This window comes from Pleuronectes platessa, chromosome 14, assembly GCF_947347685.1.
Source record: "Pleuronectes platessa chromosome 14, fPlePla1.1, whole genome shotgun sequence".
NCBI classification, from domain to species: Eukaryota; Metazoa; Chordata; class Actinopteri; order Pleuronectiformes; family Pleuronectidae; genus Pleuronectes; species Pleuronectes platessa.
In genome coordinates, this window is record NC_070639.1 from 12,823,451 (window position 1) to 12,845,048 (window position 21,598).

Sequence of the window (21,598 nt, forward strand, 5' to 3'; positions counted from 1 at the left end):
AAATATAGTACAGTGAATATGGCTTATATTAACAGCCTAATTTAAGAACTGCAGATACGTGCTCAACACAGAAAATAGTATCAGCAGTGTATTTAAATATATAGTCGTGTAGTTAATTATTAATAAGAAGGAAAAACATAAACCCATTTATTTAACGTTCATATAAAGGAGAGAAAAGAAAAAAGGGGGAAACAGTCAAACCAGAAATGCAGTCTATGCTAATGACCCATTCGTGTGACGTTTACGGAAGTACCCGAGCTGTTCTCGCGATACTTTGGCTCGGTCGTGGGATTTGGAAGGGTAGTGGCTGAGGGTAAGTGACCACACAAACATTGCGTCCTGTCGAATAGATGCTGTTTAACACTATGTCGGTGTCACTGTTCGATACCCGGGCTTCGATACAACACGACGGCCCCGGAAAACCCGCTGACATGTCCCGTGTTTGCCGAGAGATTCAGCTCTAAACATGGCGACGGTTGTATGTTACGCGGGGGCTCGGGCTATTGCATGGAAGCGGCTGGAACAAACGCCCCCCCCCCCTTCTGTTTTACACACCTTACGGGGCTGATGTATGCGGTGTTTTCTTGTAATGTTTACAACATATAAACAACACGTTTGGTTCAGCGTGTCGTTATTTAGTCGCGTGTTTGTAGCACAATGAATGGAGGGAGAGCTCCGCGTGTGTTTCTGGTGTAAACAACCGGAACAGCCGCCCTTCATCGACACGCTTTGTCCAGAACCTCCGACCTGTCACCTCCACGCTGTCTGATCCCAGATCCGCATCTGCTGACATAAATTTTAACAACAAGCCGCAAGGTTTACTTGACACATTGAAGTCTCCACGTTCTCATTTGTGACTCTGTCTGCTTCGCACATCTGTAGGTTTGATGTTTATCTCCAGTTTGTCCTGTTTGATTTCAGGGTGACACAACACGAATCCCTTTTAATATGAGTGATGATAAACCTTTCCAGTGCACTGCTCCTGGCTGTGGACAGGTAAGTTATCACCGGTAACACAAACTCTGCCACTATTTCACATTGCTCTCTGTGCACCTGATTCACATGTGTGGGGTCAAAGGTCTTGTCGACTCAAGGTTCCTGCACATGACCCACACGGCAGCGTCATGGTGTTGTGTGCAGAGAGGCTGACACCAATCAGGTCTCATATCAGAGCACTTACAAACACAATGTTTATTACTGAGTTCATGGTAATGGATGAATGGATAATACACATTTAATTTAAGATCATCCACTCCTGTGGCCTAATTGCTAAGGTCATACCGCAGAGCCATATACCTTCTGTTAAATGTCATACTCTTCTCTATCCAACTTTGTTCCTTGTTGAACTGTATAACTGTTAATGTCTTGGATCAGTTTGAAATGTCAAGTTGCATTATCATTGACTTGTCCTTAATTTGAAGACCCATTGAAGCTTCAAATTTGACAGAAGTCCTTTCCAACGCTGTGTCCCAGGCTCAGCAGCACTGACATAATGTAGCTTTGTGTAATAAGATTAATTGAAGCAGACCTTACTGAAGTTTTTATTGTGCTTTACACTGTTACTTTTGAAAGAGGGAACTAGTAACTCATTTCTAATTCTCAATAACTTGCCCGACACAGATCAAATCAACAGATAGAGTTGTAAATGTGTTAGTATACATGTAGATTTAATAACCTGGTTTTCTTCTCTGTTCTTGTTGCTTGTTCTCACCATGTATTGTCAATTATCCATAATGTGTACTTTTTCTAACTTTAACCAAAACTGTTTGGTTCTCCAGACCTTATTCATGTACATCATAATCATCACATCTGTTTTCTTCTCTGACCTCACGCAGAGATTTACAAATGAAGACCACTTGGCTGTCCACAAACACAAACACGAGATGACCCTGAAGTTTGGTCCAGCGAGGACCGACAATGCCATCATTGCTGGTAAATGTTCTTGAAGTCGATATATTTTGGTATAATTGATACTTTGGCCCAGTGCACTAAAGGTTGTCCTCCGCCGCAGATCAAACCCCTACACCTACCCGCTTTCTGAAGAACTGCGAGGAGGTCGGGCTCTTCAATGAGCTCGCAAGTCCGTTTGACCACGACTTCAAAAAAGCGGCTGAAGATGACATTAAAAAGGTTCTTCTCATTAAACCTGGCAGCAGATGACCTGACACCTGTTTGTTCTATAATTTCCATCAAGCTTCGTCCATTACTGACGCCTTCTTCTTCTTTTCTTTAGTTACCACTGGATTTGTCACCTCTTGCGACGCCCATCATACGCAACAAAACTGGGCAACCCACACCAATGGAGGCGCATCTTTTGCCTCACCCTGAGTCCACAACAAGTGAAGACAAGGTAAAGTTTAAAATAAACTGGCACACGGGTAAGTTAACAAGACTGTTCATGAAGGATATTCTCCTGCTTCTGTGATTAGTTATTTACTCTGGAATCAGCAGATCTCCTGGTATGAATATTCTTCTGATAGGTGTTCTGGTCATTTTAATTGGACTTGACTGAAATAATGTTATGACTAACACTGTTGTGTAAACTAGAGATGTTCAGATACCGATACCAGCATCGGAAACGCCTCAGATTCTGCAAAAATGTTATCATTGGTCAGATTTTCGACCAAACACTTTTTCTCCAGAGCTAGAATGTCAACAATCAGACAATATTTCACTCTAGAAGGTCCCATAAGTAAAACGGACATGTAAGATGTATGTGTGTATTTTTCTCTCCAAATGTTTAACCTGGGTATCAGAAGGTTTATGTGAGGGGGAAAAATTATCGGTTATGTGAGAGGGAAAATGGTATCGGGACATCTCTAGTCTAAACACTGAAGAAATACTAACAATTCTGCACAAAAGATTATTTATAAATGGAGATATTAGGTTGATTTGATTTTAAATTTGATATTGTTTGTTGAGGAAAAAGTAAAATATCAGCATCATCATCTGGTTTTGGTGAAACACTTCCTGCAGCTAAGGTGTTGTATGATGTTTTCAGGAATTATCTTTGCGGCCAACTTCACTGCCAACCTCCACTATAGTCCATCCTGCCTCCCTCCAAGTCCCCAATGTACTTCTAGCAACCTCAGAGGCTAGTGTTGTAATACAGCAAGCTCTCCCATCGCCAACAGCTAGCTCTGTTATTACCCAAGTCCCAGCCACTAATAGATCCATAGTGTAAGTAACTTGCAATGTCATTTTTTTTTAAGAATCGTAGTTTTTAAAGAATTCATCCTTTTTCCTTTTTGTTTTTTAAATGATTTTTGTGCAGTTTTGTCTTGGTGAGCTCATATTCCATGAAGCATGTGCTTGTTTTTTTTATTTGCAGACGTCATTAGGCAGATTTCCAAAAACATCATTGTTGCTCAAATATGGACGTTTTCCCCTGATAATCATCACGATCACACTTATTGTATTTTGTTGTTACTTTTGCTCTTGAATCATCCTTAATATTCCTATTAATTGTTATGCTATGTTATGACAAAAGAGATTTTCCCTTTTGTCTACTATTCTGGTGGTAAAATCACAGATTGAATTTAAAAACTGTTGTCAGAGTTTAAAGATTCATTGTGATCTAAAATAAATTAATCCAGAGATGATTGCAAAAATCTCAGCAAATTTTCAGCAGAGTCCATATATGAGCAGAAGTGATGTTATTTGTTGGATCTTTTGTGGCAGTAAAACATGTTCTTTTAATGTATTTATGTAACTAGTCTATTTACTTTACGTCTGGTTTGATTTGGGTTTTGGGTTCATTTTACTCCCATCAGTTGTTGCTTGAATATGATTTTATTTGAGTTTGTTAATCATTAGCCATGTTCTTCTTAAATTTGTGACAGATTCTGTTTTGTGTGTTTTTTATCACAAAGTTGTCTATGTCCCCCCCCCCCCCCCCCCCCCTCTCTCTCCTTCAGCCCAGTGTCGGGCACCTTCCCTGTGCTCTTGCAGCTGCCTAACGGCCAGACCATGCCAGTTGCTATACCTGCGACTATTACAAGCTCAAGTGTACATATTCCAACTACAATCCCGGTGAGTTCTCTGCTGGTCATACTGTGTTAATGTTTTGATTTTCCTATGTGTTTAAAAACTGGATTTTATCCAGCTGTGAAATTTTGAAAAAGTCTCACCTCAACATCCATTTAGTCGCGTTCTTTACCTTTGATCATATCGCAACATAGTTACTAAATGCATCTTGTGGGGAGTGTTTGGTTTTCTAGGCACTAAAAGGAACAAACTAATGAACTTAAATATTTGTTTTGTATCTTACTGCTGGAGTCCATTGTGTAGACCAACAAACTCACTGGACTGTGTCAAATAACACGCTTTGCTGGGCACCAGTTTGCTTGTTTGTGCATCCTGGAGATTTAACATAAAAATACAAATCCCTTCCATGGGAATAACAGCTTTTGAGTCACGTTTTGAATTTGATGTGCACAGAAAAGTATAAACATCAGCAGTTTTGCAGTCCTCCACATGTGACATTCAAAATAAACTTAAGCTACTGGCGTAATATAAAAAATCTCTTTTGCACTTCTTGGACAAAGGGACTCTTTACAACGTTGGCACCTCAGATTTGGCAGTCACTTGAAGCAATAGAGGTTGAGTGAAATAATGGACTTTGGAGTACAACTGCATCACTGTGACAAGAGACGCAGGAGTTGGCTGGGGCACAGCAGGCTCCATTCCAGGATACTTCACTACTATTTGTCCTTGTACAATTAGAATTAGCTCTCTTAATTTCTGGCAGAGCAGATAGATGATGCTACTAATGTGTTTAGCAAACCAATCATAACTGCATCTCATATCGGGGAACATATTGTAAATGGAAATCCTGCTGGTGTTTTTGTGAACTCCCTCATGTGGAAGCGTGTCTTGTTGTACACTGTAGTCCTGATTATCTGTGTGGAACACTGAGCAACACATGATTATCTCCTGATAGCGGCACAGCGGGGAAAGAACCTATATCTTCTCAGTCTGTGGGGATTGAGAAAGCTGTTGACAAGCAAAGTAGTGCAAAAGTAAATGGAGAACATGGGCCACCAGTGGGCCTCCCTTTCCCCTCGATCATCTCCTCCCCCCTTCTTCTTTCTCTCCCTCGCCAGCCCTCCCCACCTCCCTCTCTCTTATTGTCTTACTGTGAGGGGAGCCTGGCTCTGCCCTTCCGACTCATGTCTCTCCATCCTCTCTTCAGTTTCCCCGTCCATATGCTCTCACGCAGACAGGCGGAGGTTCATTAGCGTGCACACTGCATCTCCAAGTGGCGCTGCCTCCACAAAATAACAGGCCATCCGACCTAATGAGGCTGAGATATGAGGAAGCTATGAGAGCCTGCCGCAGCGTTGTGTGTTTGTGTTGTGCCGCCTGCCTTTTTTACTGCCGTAGACTAATTTTCTCTGTGCTGATCTGTGTCTGTGTCTCTACCATCAGCTTGTCAGACCTGTCACCATAGTGCCTAACGTCCCCGGGATCCCAGGACCTCCCTCGCCACAGGCACAACAACAACCACAGCCTCAGCCCGCCCAATCAGAGGCAAAGCTGGTATTTATTTTCTCTTCCTTTACATCAAATATTATTTCTGTGTTGGAGTCTGTTATTTCTCTTCTGAGAGCGAGAATAACAACCAAAGTAATGAGAGAGCTCGACTACAAAGACATAGTTGCCGTCTTTGACCTGATGAGGGCGCTAGAGGAAGCTTTGGTAAGCAGTGTGAAAGCAGTATGTTAGATTTTTATTTACTACCCCCCCTTTCATAACAGTAAAGATTTCAATAATCAAATCTTTGTTTTGGTTTATACAGCAAAAGTCAGACATCTTGTGGTCAAAGCTTCACAAATGATAATAATAATTGTAATTTTGAAAATAATAGCCTACATAATTTTGTTTCCCAATTTACATGACATTAATATTAACAAGAATTGAAACATCAAAAACAATATCAGTAAAACCAAGTGTGAGAGTCACCTCTCGTCTTTGTCGTGCATGATAATAAACTAAATATCTTCAGGCATATGTGACCCGACAACACATGTGAATGCATTGCTCGACTCCGAGGCATTTATCGCAATTTCCTGACGACACAATCTTTAAATGATTAAGAAAATAATTACATATTAATTATAAACAAAAGTCTTGATAGAATAAATCAGCTGTTTTAAAAAACAAAATAAAAGAACAATTTCTGTTTGAGGAGAAGAGGTCACAGCAATCCTGTAAGCTCTTGAAGTCCTCCTACATAAAACATGGTAGTTGAAGGGCAGGGATATGAAGTGTTGTGAGGTAGATCAGTGGCAATGTGATGAAACACGGATCACAGAACCTGTAAGTGTTCCCAGCATGGTCTGTCTGTGGAAATTAACAGATAAACCATGGTGATGAGGTGTGTGTGTTTGTGTGTGTGTCCGTGTGCGTGTGTGTGTTGGGAGGGAAGGATTGATTCTGACTGGCAAGAAGGAGGGAAGGGAGTGGGAGGTGGGGGTTGTCGAGGATCATGGGGTAACGGAGAAGACAAACGCGGAGACAGCGTTGTGCTCAGCACGCCGTCATCGGGGCCAACTGGAGGGGGGCTACCAGCGAGCGCCAGCTGGGGGCATCCTGGCACACGTTCGGCGAGGCACATTAAGTCGGCCTCACCCTGCATGGAACCTTTTGTTCAGCAGAATCCTGCCTGACCTGCACCCCCCCCCCCCCTTACTCCCAGCACCTCCCACCGCACTGAGCTCATCAGCAAACACCTAATGAGCCCGCGTCAAGAAAACAGGCCCCTGCTCAACCTGCCCGCTCCCCCGCCCCCACCTGGCTCTCAGGGGGCGTGGAGACGGCACTTTACAAGGACTGATGATGCTGCAAAGACCACAATAATGATAATTAACTTGCTGAATTTAGAAGATTATGCTGTTAATTAGTTGCAAAATAAAGATAAGTAATATAGTAGCAGATGGTTGAATAACACCCATGAGATGGAGGGTTATTACACTGATGAGGTTTCCATGGCAGAGATGAAATATGAATCTGACTAGCTTTTCTCTCGTTCTATGGGCCATTCCAAGAGAATAATATCTTGTTTCTGCCAGAAGAGCTTCTGGAAGGGTATTACACTATAAACTAATTTGGTAGATAGATTGCTCTGGCAAAGGTAGTTGTTAGAATAATGTGCTCCTCTGTTTTCTCATGTAAATGTATTCCCTCTCACTTTGTTATTGCTCCGAAAGGCTCATTCACTTTCACCTTGTTTGCTCAGTGCTTGATGCTGGAGGAATTGGCCTTTGAATCATGGAGACCAATCTGCAGAGAAACAGTTTCTGTGTATGTGTGTGTCACATTCACTCAATATTGAGAAAAAGAAAAGGTTTTTGATAGTTGGGCTCATGTTATGTATCATGGACACCACACACCTTTTGAGTGTGACACATGTTTGCATTAGACACCTTATTGATTTTCTTACTTTCTACTTTTTAACGTTCTTCACTGTTTCCTCTTGGCTTACTTTCTTTATTGACTTATTTCATACATTTTTTATTGTGGAATCTTATTTTATAACCTTAATTTTGAGGAGAATCCCTATGTAGTTGTAGAAGGAGGATATTTTATATATTCTTAAACCCGTCCTTGTTAATATAGTCAACAGTGATACATCTCTCTTCTTTTTCACTGCTTTGAGCTCAGTAGTTTCATTGAAATTGGTTCACAAAGTGCTCAAGACTCGGTCTAGTGGTGTTATTCATCATTTGGAACTTCGGCCCTTAACATCTTCAAGCAATTTTTTTTTAAGCATTTGAGAAATGTTTTAAAATTTCGTGCGTAAAAAGACACTAAGCACTTCTTTTACTTCATGTTTTTTCTTCAGATAAATCCCACACTTTTCTCACTTTTTTATCATTCAGTTGCTCAGGTCTGAATTCTCAAATGTACACTTTAGTTTTCCGTTGGTCTCGCTGACAGTTGAATATCTTGCAGAGGACCACTCAGGAGATCTGTGCTATAATCACATCCTGTGGATTTATTTCTCTCAGGGAAATGGAAACGCGATTAAAACATGTCTGGACTGAGGCAAATAAGATCATCATAAAATAATACTAAAATCCTTAAAAGTATTACAGCTTTAAAACAATAGTAATAGCAATGAAATGATAAAATAGATGGATAACAAAATTCTGTTCTAGGATTAAAAAATGTATTTTTCTATATATGTTCCAAGGAATTATTAATAAGCTGTCACGGTTTCTGCAGGACTACAGAGCCTTGGAAATACCATTTAATAGTCAACTTCAAAAATCTTACCTTGTATAGTCTAATGTTTTAAAAATATATTGAATGATAAAACAACAAAAATGGTCCTAATATTTACTGTCCTCATATAATTGACTGAATTGTTTTTCTTGTATGAACTAATTCTTGGCAGGAACAGTTTAACGTTTGTTCCCCCTGTGATTGAATTCTCCTCCAAGAAGCTGAAAGCCACATTGAGCCAGCATCTTCCTCAGGTAACCAATGGAGATGGCGGTGAAGTCCAGAGCAGCGCTGTCAACCACACTGCTGCTCCCCCTTCTCCTGCACCGACTCCAGCTCCGTCTCCAGCCCCAGCCCCAACCACAGCCGTGGTCCTAACTCCTGTTCCCCACCAGCCCACTATCGAGGAACCCTCCCCTCCTTCTCTTCAGCAGCCGGCCACCTCCACCACAGAGACACCTGTAAGTGTTCACTTCTGCAGAACACACGGATCAGACTCTTCTCATGACAGTGTTGCATCGGTGTCCCAGAGAAGGGAGGACTTTATTTGTCTTTATTTGTGGATTAGTGTACATGCAGAATAACATAATACTGACTGCATTAGAGCCTTTTGTAAGCACAACAGATGCGTTTTTTTTTAAAATTTTGTTTTGATCGTAGCTCTTCTGTGTGAATCTTCCTGTTGTCTGTGCAGGCTTCCCCGGTTCCCCCTGCGCAAAACCCTCCGATCACAGGGGGGCGGCGGCGCAGAACCACAAGCGAAGACCCTGACGAGAAGCGGCGCAAGTTCCTGGAGCGTAACAGGGCTGCGGCTACTCGCTGCAGGCAGAAGAGGAAGGTGTGGGTCCAGTCTCTGGAGAGGAAAGCAGATGACATGAACTCCGTGAACGGACAACTACAGGTGCTTTTTACTTCTGACCCTCACTCGCTGCATGTAAACACAGCTGCTCAGAAAGTGTCACTTTCTCTATGTACGCACGCCCACGTCTGTTTATCATCATCTGCTGCCGGCACAAGCATGTGTACACAGACTTTTCCCTTCTGTGGTGATGAAGTCATTAAAGCTGATTAAGAAGAGCTGTCATGTGACAGCAGCAGTGTGTGAGCCCTTTACATCGATATGTCCCTGTCAATAAAGATGTATCCTCCAGATGTCAGCTGCACACAAGCGTGTCTTCGCTTCTGTCTCAGCAGTTTACCGAATGGCCTCAAAAATCTCCTAGGGAAAGGTGTCTTTTTGAACCTTCATTTCGCTGGAAGCAATTAGGATCTGATGCTGACAAGTTCGAAACAGTTCATGTATCTGCTGTCTCTGTTGATAAGTGTGAGCCGGGGGTGCAGCACATCGGTGTTCCAGACAATTAAATGAGATGTGGTGTTTATTTGCTCACTGTCTCATTTTTCTATGAAAGCAGAGTAAGATGTGGAAGGTGGAGGAGGGGACAGACGGCACAGGGAAAAAAATGCTGTTTGTGTCAATATCTGGTTCACAAAACAAGTTATCACCACTTGTCATGGGTGCACCAGCTGAGAATTTACATAAATATAGGTAGAGGAAAGAGGAAGGATGGGTGAGTGAACGGGGCTCTTAACAGTAAGATCATCGCTGTTAACTACAAAGAAGAGAACAACATGTGGCGGAGGATAAAAGGGCTGCTTTATACGGAGGCATTAATCAGCAGTGCCGTTTTTGTAAAAAAGGAACACGCTGACACGGCCCAGCTGATCAGTGAAACTGCCTCTAATGATGCACAATTATTTTAACATCATCCTTAACTGGCTTTTTAATGAGGTGTCAGACCAGGCAGCTCACAGGGCTCCCAGCGTTACCCGAGGCCCATTTGCTCAATTTTGATTAATTCACAAAGTTAGAAACAAGTGAAACTCTCAAAAGTCCAACGTAGCCAGGATTTACATTCTCTGTCAACGTCAGTGTGATGTGACTGTAGCTGGAGCCTTGACGGCAGTGTTACTGTCACGGTTTTTGACTTCATCTTACGGTTAGATGATATTGTTGAGGCTTTTGTAAGTCAACCAAACACTATTCTCACGGCTAAGCTGTATTGCAGAATGTCCTGTTTTTTTCAAGTTCAACCACTGAAACAAGATTCTGTGTACGGTTCTATTGTGTGGGCTTCTCTCGGGTCAGTTGCACAGGGAGCTGGAAGGAACGCCTGTGTTTATATTGGCTGTAAATGGCAGCAGTCGTGGCAAAAGCACTGTGAATACGGCTTTGGCTTCATGTGGTCCATACGCTTCTTCCAGCTGTGTTTTAAATCTGCCTTACAATAACTCAGCGCTGCCAACACCAGCAAGACTAAACAGATGGAATCAAATGAATTGGCTGCTTTTAGACTAATAGGTTAAGCTGCCCATCGTCCTTTTAAGGAGGAGCGAAGGAGCCTAAATCTGCCATTGGGTGTTGCGGGGCCCCTGGTCGCTCTAAATCCAGTTAAAGTCACCTTCAGCGTAATGTGGCTCCGTTTTTACGACATGCAGAAATCCTCTGTTCCCCTGGGAGCCGTAACTACACGACTGTGTAAATCTCTGCCGCATCTACAAAGTTGCAGTGACAATCTGAACAGCTCAGCTCTGACAAATGTGCTCGGTCGGTCGGCAGTGAAGGCCCATAATTATTGTGTAGGAAAAACATAAATGAAGAAGTACATCATACTTTATTCTGAATTCATTCACTGTGCTGTTGCCTCCCTGTGTTTGCTCTTCCTTGGGGGACTAAATACGAGTTGAATGTGCAGTAATGAAGTGGTCATGTGTACTGACTGTACAAAGGTCTCAAGTATTTCACCCTGTGATCCAATTAATAACTTGCATTAGTTAGAACATACAGCGATTCATCTATAGACGACACATTCACTCTGTGATTTGCTATTTACTGTACTAAGCATTTACAGTATACACACTATGAAGGGGTTTTAAAATTAATTATTCCTCCACACTGGCTACAGCCAGAGCCGGAGGCATTATGTTTTCGAGTTGTCTGTATGTCCTATATTGTGAATGAGACATCTCGGGAATGGTGAGCGGGAATCTCTTACATTTTTCCGGCTGAACTAATTAAATTTGGTGGTCAAAGTCGATGTGATTTCACAAAACATGAGCATTTACTCATTAGATAGATAGATAGATAGATTACTTTATTCATCCCCGAGGGGAAATTAAGTCGTCATAGCAGCCGGTACATTTGAATACAATAAAATACAATACAATAGAATAAAATATAAAATATAAAATATAAAATATTGCGGTAGAAAGAATAAAAATAAACAGAAACACAAGATAAAATAGGTAGATAAGGTGCAGTGGCAGATGATGGTAATAGTAGTGATGATGATATGATGGTAATGTTATTGTTAGACAGTATATAAAAGATAGTACAGTATATATAGTATATAATATATATTTATATATGATAGTAATTATACCAATATAATAGCAGTATATAGTAATAATAGCAGCAACAGTATATATAATAATAATAATAGTAAAATATAATAATAATAACATGTACACATGTATAAATAAAATATGTGTATATAGACTTATATATACAAAGAATATACAAAGAGTATGATATAATATATAATATATAGTACGGGTATCAATATAAGTATTTGGCGATACAATAGATAATATAATATACTGTGAGTGTAAGAATATGTAGACAGAGTGTGCAAAAGACAATATTATTGTATGAAATGATGAATTGAGACAGGTATGTTCAGTGCAGTTCTGTGATGGTGGCTCTGACAGAGGTAGAGGAGTTGTATAGTCTTATTGCGGTTGGGAGGAACGACTTCCTGTATCGTTCCTTAGAGCAGCGGGGTTGAATGAGTCTGTGGCTGAAGCTGCTCCTTAGCTTGTCCAGTGTTATGTGGAGGGGGTGAGAGGGATTGTCAATGATTGCCAGCAGTTTTGCCAGCATCCTGTCCTCCACCACCTCCTCCAGGGTGACAACCTTAGAGCCAACCACAGACTCTGCCTTCCTGATAAGTTTTTTCAGTTTGTTGGCGTCCTTAGCCTTGATGCCCGCACCCCAGGACACCACAGCAAAGAAGATGGTGCTCGCCACAACAGACTTATAGAACATCTGCAGCATCTTGTTGCAGACATTGAAGGACCTGAGCCTCCTCAGGAAATAAAGCCGGCTCAGGCCCTTCTTGAAGACGGCCTCTGTGTTGGTGGACCAGTCCAGTTTATTGTCCAGTGTGACACCCAGGTAATTGTATGCAGGGACCACCTCCACAGCCGTCCCACAGCCGTCCCACCGATGCAGACATCGGTGGGATTATCTACTCACCACTATGCTGATGGAGGGGTGGTTGAAGTGCTTCAGGCCACAAACCCTTTGAGTTTCGGGGGTAAAGAGCTTTGGAGCCAAATCCAATGCAATTGAAGTAAATGGCGACTACGTTTTCTAACGAAGAAAAACATAAAACGCCTCCATACTGCTCCTGTGGTGTCATCCAAGTGTTCAAATTCAACTCGAAACGGCTTCACAATCATGGCATGATTTTAGCATAAATGTCTGCTACCGTAAGAACCCTGCACCCCCCGCCTGTACCCTTGGGCGAGAGCATGTGTGTGGTGTGTGCGAATGTGAAATAGTGACTTTGTAGAATAGTTTGTCCACTGACAAATTGTTTGTTAAATATTCCACTCGGTAAAAACTTTACTAACCAGTGTGTGTACTGTATATAATTAGTAGATGTGTCAACTGATATGTTGGGATTGGATATCGGTAACTGCCAAAGATCGATATCAAGCACAGGTCCAACTCAAAGAAAAGGTTCAAAGTCATATTTTGATTCCCACAAAAAGGAGCTGAAATCTGACTGTTTGAACTATGAGCTCACATCATCTGTTTGTCTTCACGTCTTCGTCCGACATGCTGTCGTGACCGTGCGTCTCCTCTCTCCCGCAGAACGAAGTCACCCTGCTGAGAAACGAAGTGGCTCAGCTGAAGCAGCTTCTCCTGGCTCATAAAGATTGCCCTGTAACCGCCATGCAGAAGAAATCTGGCTATCACAGTGAGTAATGCTCCATTATTCTCAGCCCGAGGCTTCCAGTGAAATGCTCCTGAAATGAGCTCCAGCTAACCACTAGAAGGACACGTCTTACTTATGGCCCAGTGGAAAGAGCTATTGTCGTATTAAATCCCCCCCCCCCCTTTTTTAACAGAAAAAAGTTTGAAGAAGTTCAGATATTTATAGGCTGTGTTGTTTTAGACAAATTCTGACTGGAGGCAGCGACAGAGATATTTCATGAGGCCTCAGGTGGTAACTGCAAGAAAGTAATTGTTTGTTCATGTGACACCAAAATAACCATTTGTCAGATCAAGCTAAACATCCCCTGTGGATGGAAATGAATATCTTTATTTAATACGGTATTAAAAATATAATGTTAAACGTCTTCAGCTCACACACCACCATCGTCTTTATGAATACTTGAATATACGAGAGGTTTCTGCCCATTACTGCCTCTTTATTTAAATTCCTATTGTCAGCCTGTACTGTACGTGCTCTCATTTAGAATTATATCACCTATATTTCTTCGTTTCCCGACACCGTGGTTCTGTCATCTCGATCCCCCGCTCATAACTCACCTTCCCTCACAGATGAGCCTGTACGCGGCGAGAGGCAGCGCGCCGCCAGCCACTTTCCCCGCTCGTGCTCTAAACACCTCCGCTGACTTGTATTGACAATGATTGCCTCTGAAATAAGTCCATTAAAGCGGCGAGCTCGACAGGACTGCGGAATGTCCTCGGGAGGACGTCCACCGAGCTAGGCTGTTCATTATGCATCCCTTATTGCCAACCGTTGCTCTGACACACGTCACGCGCATTATGGGACTGATGGTTTCCAGTCTGGAGTGGTCCGTCGGAGCCAAGGTCCCATTTAGTGTCGTAGGGATTGTTTTTTAAGCAGGAAGTGCAGATGAATCGGGTCATAGTTCGCACGTGTTCCTGCGGAGGACGCGTTTCTAGACCTTTTGTGAAGGATGATATTTGGAGCACTTTTTTTTGCAGTTCGAAAAAAATGTAAGAACCTTATCGAAAATCGGCCAGTTCATCAGACTGGTTCACAATGACAGGTGGGAAGATTTTAGACGGAAGGAAAGCCGACTAATGTAACTAAAAAAATAACTCTTTCTTTGAGGTCAACCACAGTCCAATCAAATGAGATCAAATATCCCCTGATCGACATCCATTATGTTTCAAATGTGCTTCTTGCAATAGATTTTTAACTGAATGTTATTTAACACTATTGATTATGCAAAAATAGATTTGAAACTATTAAAGTTACAATTTAACTGTCGATGTTTAGGTCAATTTGATCAGCTTTGCAACCCCATCACGTGTTACCTCCACCAAGGACATTATATTTATATAATTTTTTTTGTTGATTCCTCATGGCTCTTGATGAGAAATCAGGTATGTTTAGGTGACTGGTAGGTTACTGGTATGGTACTGGTATGTGCAATGTGGTGCAGATCCAAATAAAAATCAGTCTCAAGCGAATTCAAATGTGTTTACATAAGGGGCCTTGGCGGTGTTGAGCATTCTACCGAGAGCCATCCATGTCAAACTCTATTGATTATGCAAAACTAGACATGGCAGTATTCATGTTGTTGATGTCAGTTTGATCAGCTTTGAAATGGCAACACTTTGTGTATCAAACTCCACGAGAAGCTACACAGCTATTTGCCTCACCACACTAAGCCTCCTCACTCGCACAGAAGTGAATGAGAGGCAACGGTTCATCACTGTTACTACACTGATTTTACTTGTATTTTTTTTCTACTTTAATTTTAAATTTAATTAAATTTAACTTTCCCTTTAATTACTGTAGTACATGTGGGGACGTGGTTGGAACAGAGCCCACCACTGCTGCTGGAGGACTCCAGCCTCCTTATGAGTGCCGCCCCAGATATATTTGATTGCAGATGAAATAAGGACTGGAACTACTCCACACTCTTTCCCCCTGTCAACTGTATAAGTGCCCTCCTGGGGCACAGCGCCCCCTGGCTGGGAATCACTGAAATAATCGGTCTCTCTAATTAGTCAAACACATTATTTAACTGTGACTGATCCATGGCTCTCACTCATATAAAGGCCTCATCAAGCTCTCAGTTTTTCTGAGAGTTACACATCCCATAAGGCCACACTGGCCTCCAGACCCGGTGATACCCTTCATCGTCCTGACCAGGCGGAGCCCTGGCAGAAGGGAGGAAATTACCCAGACTGCCCCGCAAACAAGCCAGGACATGCTTCGAGCTGGCACACTGAGCTGTCCATCTGCTTTTCCGCGGTGCCCACTTCAGGAATCAGGAGAGCAGAGAGCCGCTCCGTCTGCCCGGGGAACCAGGGTCTCTGAGTGTTATCACCGGCCAGCCCTTAATGTCGTTAGGAGTGATAATGCTCACTTGAACATGGAACTGAACCACCGAGCTGATTTATTCCGAGGTTGACCTTCTGCGTTGTAAAGCAGCGTGGTAGTTTAAAGCGCTTTGACATTCACTTGCACTAAATCACCCGGTCAGAGTGCAGTGGAGAGTGCACGTGAAGCTTCTAATGTAAAGACACGCGGACCGCTCTTTAATTGCTTCTTCTTGTTACCGAATCTATATTTTACAAACTCAAATACGAGTCCCAGTCATTAATTACAAAGTGCCACACCAAGTGACTTCCTATCATTAGCAATATTAATTATCATAGTGCTCCTTATTCCTTTTATGAAACCGAGCATGGGAGGAGAATCTCTCGTTTTTCTTTTTCCTCCCCCCCCCCCCCCCCCCCCTCTTTTTTTCCATCCGGATCCAATTAATTCAATGCAACTGCCGAACAGCTGGTGGCATTTCAACTCCAAGTCTCCCCGACTCTCCAGTGTGAGCATCGTTAAAATCAGGTGCTGTAATCATCTGTCGCTGCAGCAGTTGGCAAGGTAACAAAAAACAAATGAGAACGCAGTTAGGGATGGGAACACGGCCACCCGCCCACGAATGGAACGCACCCGTATGGGGTGGCTTTAAATTGACATTGGAGCTTTAATTAAAGGGAAGGGGAGCACAAGTAGCATTATGGGGATTAATGGAACGGTTTGTGTACACCACATGCAAACGGCTCCTCTACATGTGATTAGGCCGACGTGACGGCGCTTTCCAGAGCCGCTCTGGATCATCTCAGGTAAACGCCGTTAATTAGAATCAGTGGGGAAACAGAGGTGTAAGAAAATCCAGACCCTGTCGTGATTGAGTTGCTGAATTTGTTTAATTTTTTTTTTATTCCACAGTTTCTGACAAAGACGAGAGCTGCGAGGAGATGTCCGTCCCCGGCAGCCCCCAGAACGAGGCCATCCAGCACAGCTCCGTCAGCACCTCCAACGGGGTCAGCTCCTCCTCCACGACCCCGGCCGTCTCCGCCCCGTCCAGCGCCGGCACCATCACGTCCAACCAGAGCACAGAGGAGACCAGCCAGTCTCAGCCATCAGGGAGCTGATTGTCCAAAACCTGCGTCCGAGCGTCCTCACCGGAGCGCTGCCGCCTCTTCTGTCTCCGGCCGACGGAGCAAAGCGATTCTCTCTCCGCTTCACTTCTGTTTTCTAATTTATTCTCGATCGGTTTGTTTCCTGTTTGGTCCGTTTTGTCCTCCATAGGCGATGCTTCTTCAAAGTGCACATGTTTTCTCTGGTTGATGAAGACGAAAGTTCAGGCACTTTAGGTGTAAGATGTAAAAACACATGGATCAGAAATGTTTTTGTATTTGTTATTTTCTATTAATTAATTATCAATCCTATCTATTTTTTGCTTTGATTGTCCTGAAGCGGTCGATCAGTTGATGGTTAGAGTCTTTACCAAAGTGTGTGGTGGCTCATTTGTAATAAGTTTGCTTGTTTGTTTCCATGTCTTTTATAAGCACTATCTTTGTGATATCGTAGACAACAGTCACTTTTTTTTTGTAATTAGCTTTTTCCATTTTGCACATTTAGAGAGAATTAAGGGGTTTACGTTGTTTTAGGTACAGGCAGCTTCGTAAAGGTAGATCTAAACGCTGCCACGTTACACAGATTTAAATGGACGAATTGGATCTTGTTGTTTTCGTGAGATCAGCTGTTGTGGCGTTGTACAGTTTGAATGTTGGAGCTCACCTCTGTTTGTAAAAGGGTCTCCGGGTGGGCTGCTAGTGTTTGTTCTTTCATTGACATTCCACCTGTAGTCTGATTGTTCCTGAAGCAGTGATTGTAGGATCGCAGTACTTTTCCATTGCTCAATCATGGTGATGTTGAGTTCATTCAGTGCCATTAACATTTTTGTAACAACTTCTGTAGCTTTTTTATTGCAGTTCCAGTTGGGTGCCGTCCTCAGATCAAAGGTCTCATATAGATCATCGCAGCTTACAGGAGATGTCCTGCTTTTATATAATGTCTTTGCTTTATAACTGTTTCTGGCTTCAGTGTCTAAGGACATTCTGCTGGTTTCATGATTGCAACAACGTTTCTAGAAAACATTGTAAATACCATCACTGACACATTGTACATGATCTTTCAATGTGTTGTGTACTTTTGTCTTTTTTAAATAGGGTAGATTCAGTAGCTCTGTTTTATCACAATAACTCTGTTAGCGGTAAAAAGTTACTGAACTTTAGGATAGACCTCCTGGCTTATTAAATTATTATTATAAATTAAAGCGTTCAGATGTGAACTGGAGTCACATAATTTATATTAGAGTGAAACTACTACTGCTTTGTATAAATTGTGAAAGTTTCATCATTGAAATAATCGTACCCTAACCCTACGAAGCAAATTAAGCCGTGAAGTCAATTTGCCTTTTCTCTTAGTCTGTACGGACTTACTACTGTGTAGTTTCACAACAAGCTAACACCTTGTTTTCATAAAGTCTGTTTTTTCATTTAAATCTTCCGTCGTGTGCGATCTGCATGAGATAACAATTCTCTGCGAGAATTTAACTGTTTGTTCGATAATATCTCCGTCAGATAAAATATCTTTAAACAAGTTTCAACTTGAGCTTTGGCTCGAAGTTTATGTTAAGTTATGCTTCAGGTTGTTTTTTATTTATTTACCTTGGCTTAACTTCTAAAATGGGCTGTGTTGAAAGTGTTATTGTTACTTGTGAAAGTTCTGTAAAAAATTTGACTTGATAAGTTGTTGTAATAAATCTTTTAATATCTCTTAAAAATCCAGTTTGGCTCCTTTGGATTCTCCAGGTGGATTTCATATCTCTTAACTATAGATTGAATGAAATGTGTAAATGTTTTAAGTTAAACAGTTTTATGATATAATATTTGTTTTAAAACCTGTTAATGTAAGCAATGGATAAGTCCACATCACATATTTTCACTGTTGTTATAACACGACCATATTGTACTGTAAGTCACATGAACTCCAATGTGGACTGGGATAACTGAGGCCAACATGTCGCTGCTGAACACAAATATTTTCTCGTGGTGTATTCTGCCACCTTGTGGAAGATCTGATAAAAGTATCAGTACAGTCACACAGCCGAAGCTGATAACTATTATTGTACTTTTACATTTCTTAAAATAATACTTTACTGCACATTTTACAACCACTTCATTTAACTCAAGTAAATGATCCTGATGGTGAACATGGTGATTCCAGGGTTAAACACATTGTTCTCTTGGTTTTGGCTTTAGTACAATACTCACATCTTTGACTTTGAAAATACTACTACTACTAAATATTCTATATTTATTGATCAAATATTTTGTTAATTAAAGTTTTATTTGGAAACTAATATAACTGGTAAAATAATTACATCCAGCGAATTTGTACAATATTGCCTAAGAAATACAGTAGAAGTACATAATAACTCATAATTGTTCAATACTTGAGTAGATGTACTTAGTTACTTTCTAACACTGGTGCTGCACCCTAACTGTGACGAACATGTGTTTTACTTGACAATTTTCCTGTAAATCTGCCCTATTTCTTTTTAGATATGATGATATAAGACAATATAAGTTAATGTTATAGATACAGTTAAAGCCGAGTACTGAGTCACTGCTACCACAATGGTCCACATTTCAGTTCTTATATAACAACACTTAATTTGATTATTAAAATTAAATTTGTAGTTATGTGTTCACGTCCTACACTGTTTTTATTAATGGTAACATCTATTTTTATCATTCAAATTCTTCTGTCTTATGAAATTGTCGCTCATTTTATCTTGAATCTAATTCTCTTTAATTATATATTCTTTTTTGACTTTATATTGCTTTGTGTATCTTTTCAATCTTGTGTTTTTTCCTTTCATGTCTCACATCAAACACGGAATTCACATGTGGCTGTAGATGTTGTTGCAAACAGACTCACAATACATTGTCTACTGGGACTCAGCAAATACAACACAGAGCTCAGCTTACACAGAGCCGCTGCTGATGAGGTCACCAGAATTTGAATGTCTCCTCTCACTAAACAGAGTGGAGATAAAAACAGGATCAAACCAATCACATCTCATAACTCACAGCCGAATCTTTTCTCCACATGATCCAGTAGCACCAGTAGTGAATTTCCAGCAGGTGGCGATACATCCAAACCCACGGTTCCCCTGGAAGCTCCCTGACTTAACGCATCTGTTATTTATGGCAACACAGCATCAATTACCAGAGGATTTTAATTAAACACATGGAATCAGGTCAATGAGAGAAAATACTTTTTCTAAATTTGAGATTTACTTCAAAACACCAACTCAGAGTAGACACATCTTCACCAGATCAACTTGTACGATGTCAAACTCAAGACAAAATGCAAGTAAAACATTATCATGTAAAGTCAACAATGAATTGGGAGGAATGAGTTTCCTCTGATTCCTTTATGTGTTTTTCATCTAACAGAGACAAATATTTGCCTGCCAACATGCAGACGCTCCCTGACGGAGCCAAACTGGGGCATCCTTTATTAGCTGCTGATCACAGAGGGGAGAACTGTAAATGTTAATATGTAGGTCACAGTGTTGGTGAACATCAACAACACGTTTGGACTCGATGCTGGAACCGAATGATGCGGCTCAGCATCTTTGATGTCGAATCAAAAGAGGGAGAAATAATAAATAAATAAAAGAGGCACCACCAGTGATCATTTTTATTCTCTTTCACCTCCATGTGCAGCCTTTTCATTTTAATTGTTGGATTAATTGAATTCCCTCTGGCAAACAGCTCTGTGTTATTCATTATTCATCCCATAATGATTTTAATGTTAATTTCATGAGGTTTACATTAATGGATTCCTGGCGTTTAGCACAGGCTCGGTTTTCTGGCTCATGCAGCCTGAAAACCACAGACTGTGTTTACGAAGTGAAAAAGCACAATCTAGATTTTTCATATTTCACAAAATCATGAACCATTCACACGGAGCCATCAGCCGTAATTGGGGAAGAATGGCGACAGGAGTAAAGATGGCCAACGAGCCACAGTGGTTGATTGTCCATGTTTTAGCCTCTGGATAAATGACGATAATGGGGAGCTGATCCGCTGACAGACAGGCTGCTCCAGCTGTTCCCATAATTCGACAGGTATTACTCGTTGGCTCTTCGTGGGCCTGCCTCAACAGACTGGCACTTAATTAGTCGAGGATTAAGGCCAAACAGCCTCATTTGCACAAACTGTATCATGAATACAAACTGGCCGCCCTCTCTCCTTCAGGGCGCATCGGGGATAAATGATAAAAACGCAGAGGTTGGCTGTAGAAAGAAGAAGATGCTCCGGGGCCCTGCTCTCCAGATTTCTCAACAATGAAGAGCCTGGTCCCCCTGCTGAGGGGGCGCTGGGATTCTGAGAACACGCTTTAACCCCTCGAATCCAGGGAGACGGAGATGAAACAGCTTGATTTACATTTAATTCAGATTATGTAAATACACTGGTCGTGTCCCAAACCAAACACGGGGCACAAAGCTGCCTGCAGCCCCCTGCAAGATGGCCTCCATTGTCATTCAAATTTAAGATATCAAATATTTCTTTTACACGTGGTCGGGGCGTTTAATTGAACTCCTGATGAGATCTAATGTGTTCTCTCCACAAACACAGATAAGGGCTTATTATTTTCAGTTGGCAACCTCCACACACTCAGATACTGAGTCTGTTTGCTTTTCCTCTTGAATGGAGGGCGACTGTTCCCGGGATTTGCCTCTGTCACCAGGGATGTGCATCTATTTAATAGTATTATCAAGGAATATCAACTCTGCTCGCCAAGTGTAAGGGTGGAGGCAAATCCCCAGTGGGAACATGCACGTGCACATGGAGGGAGCTCGACTTCCTTCCTCTGGGTGCCGGGCCTCCTCGGTGCGTCTGGAGGCTCCAGGATGTCTCCTGCTG

At 41.7% G+C, this 21,598-nt stretch overlaps 1 protein-coding gene across 3 annotated transcripts; it reads left to right on the forward strand.

Annotated features, from left to right (window-relative positions):
• Window positions 1-239: 239 nt before the first annotated feature.
• On the forward strand, window positions 240-18,441 carry atf2 (activating transcription factor 2). Of its 3 annotated transcripts, none has more exons than XM_053440084.1 (12): window positions 240-313; window positions 922-996; window positions 1,836-1,932; window positions 2,012-2,130; window positions 2,234-2,350; window positions 3,002-3,180; window positions 3,918-4,032; window positions 5,431-5,541; window positions 8,448-8,690; window positions 8,924-9,130; window positions 13,172-13,277; window positions 16,539-18,441. In XM_053440084.1, exons 2-12 carry the CDS (start codon window positions 949-951, stop codon window positions 16,742-16,744), a joined length of 1,548 nt encoding a protein of 515 aa, XP_053296059.1. In that variant the 5' UTR covers window positions 240-313; window positions 922-948; the 3' UTR covers window positions 16,745-18,441. The 3 variants fall into 3 exon arrangements, with proteins under 3 accessions (XP_053296059.1, XP_053296060.1, XP_053296062.1); XM_053440085.1 differs by having other exon boundaries at window positions 8,451-8,690; XM_053440087.1 differs by having other exon boundaries at window positions 8,484-8,690.
• Window positions 18,442-21,598: the final 3,157 nt, after the last annotated feature.

What these genes read in the sequence shown, in the direction of transcription:
- atf2 (XM_053440084.1), top strand. Translation starts at nt 949, where the DNA reads ATGAGTGATGATAAACCTTTCCAGTGCACTGCTCCTGGCTGTGGACAG. An exon ending in CGACAATGCCATCATTGCTG is followed by an intron (nt 1,933 to 2,011) that starts GTAAATGTTCTT and finishes CCTCCGCCGCAG; the next exon opens with ATCAAACCCCTACACCTACC. An exon ending in GAAGAAATCTGGCTATCACA is followed by an intron (nt 13,278 to 16,538) that starts GTGAGTAATGCT and finishes TTTATTCCACAG; the next exon opens with TTTCTGACAAAGACGAGAGC.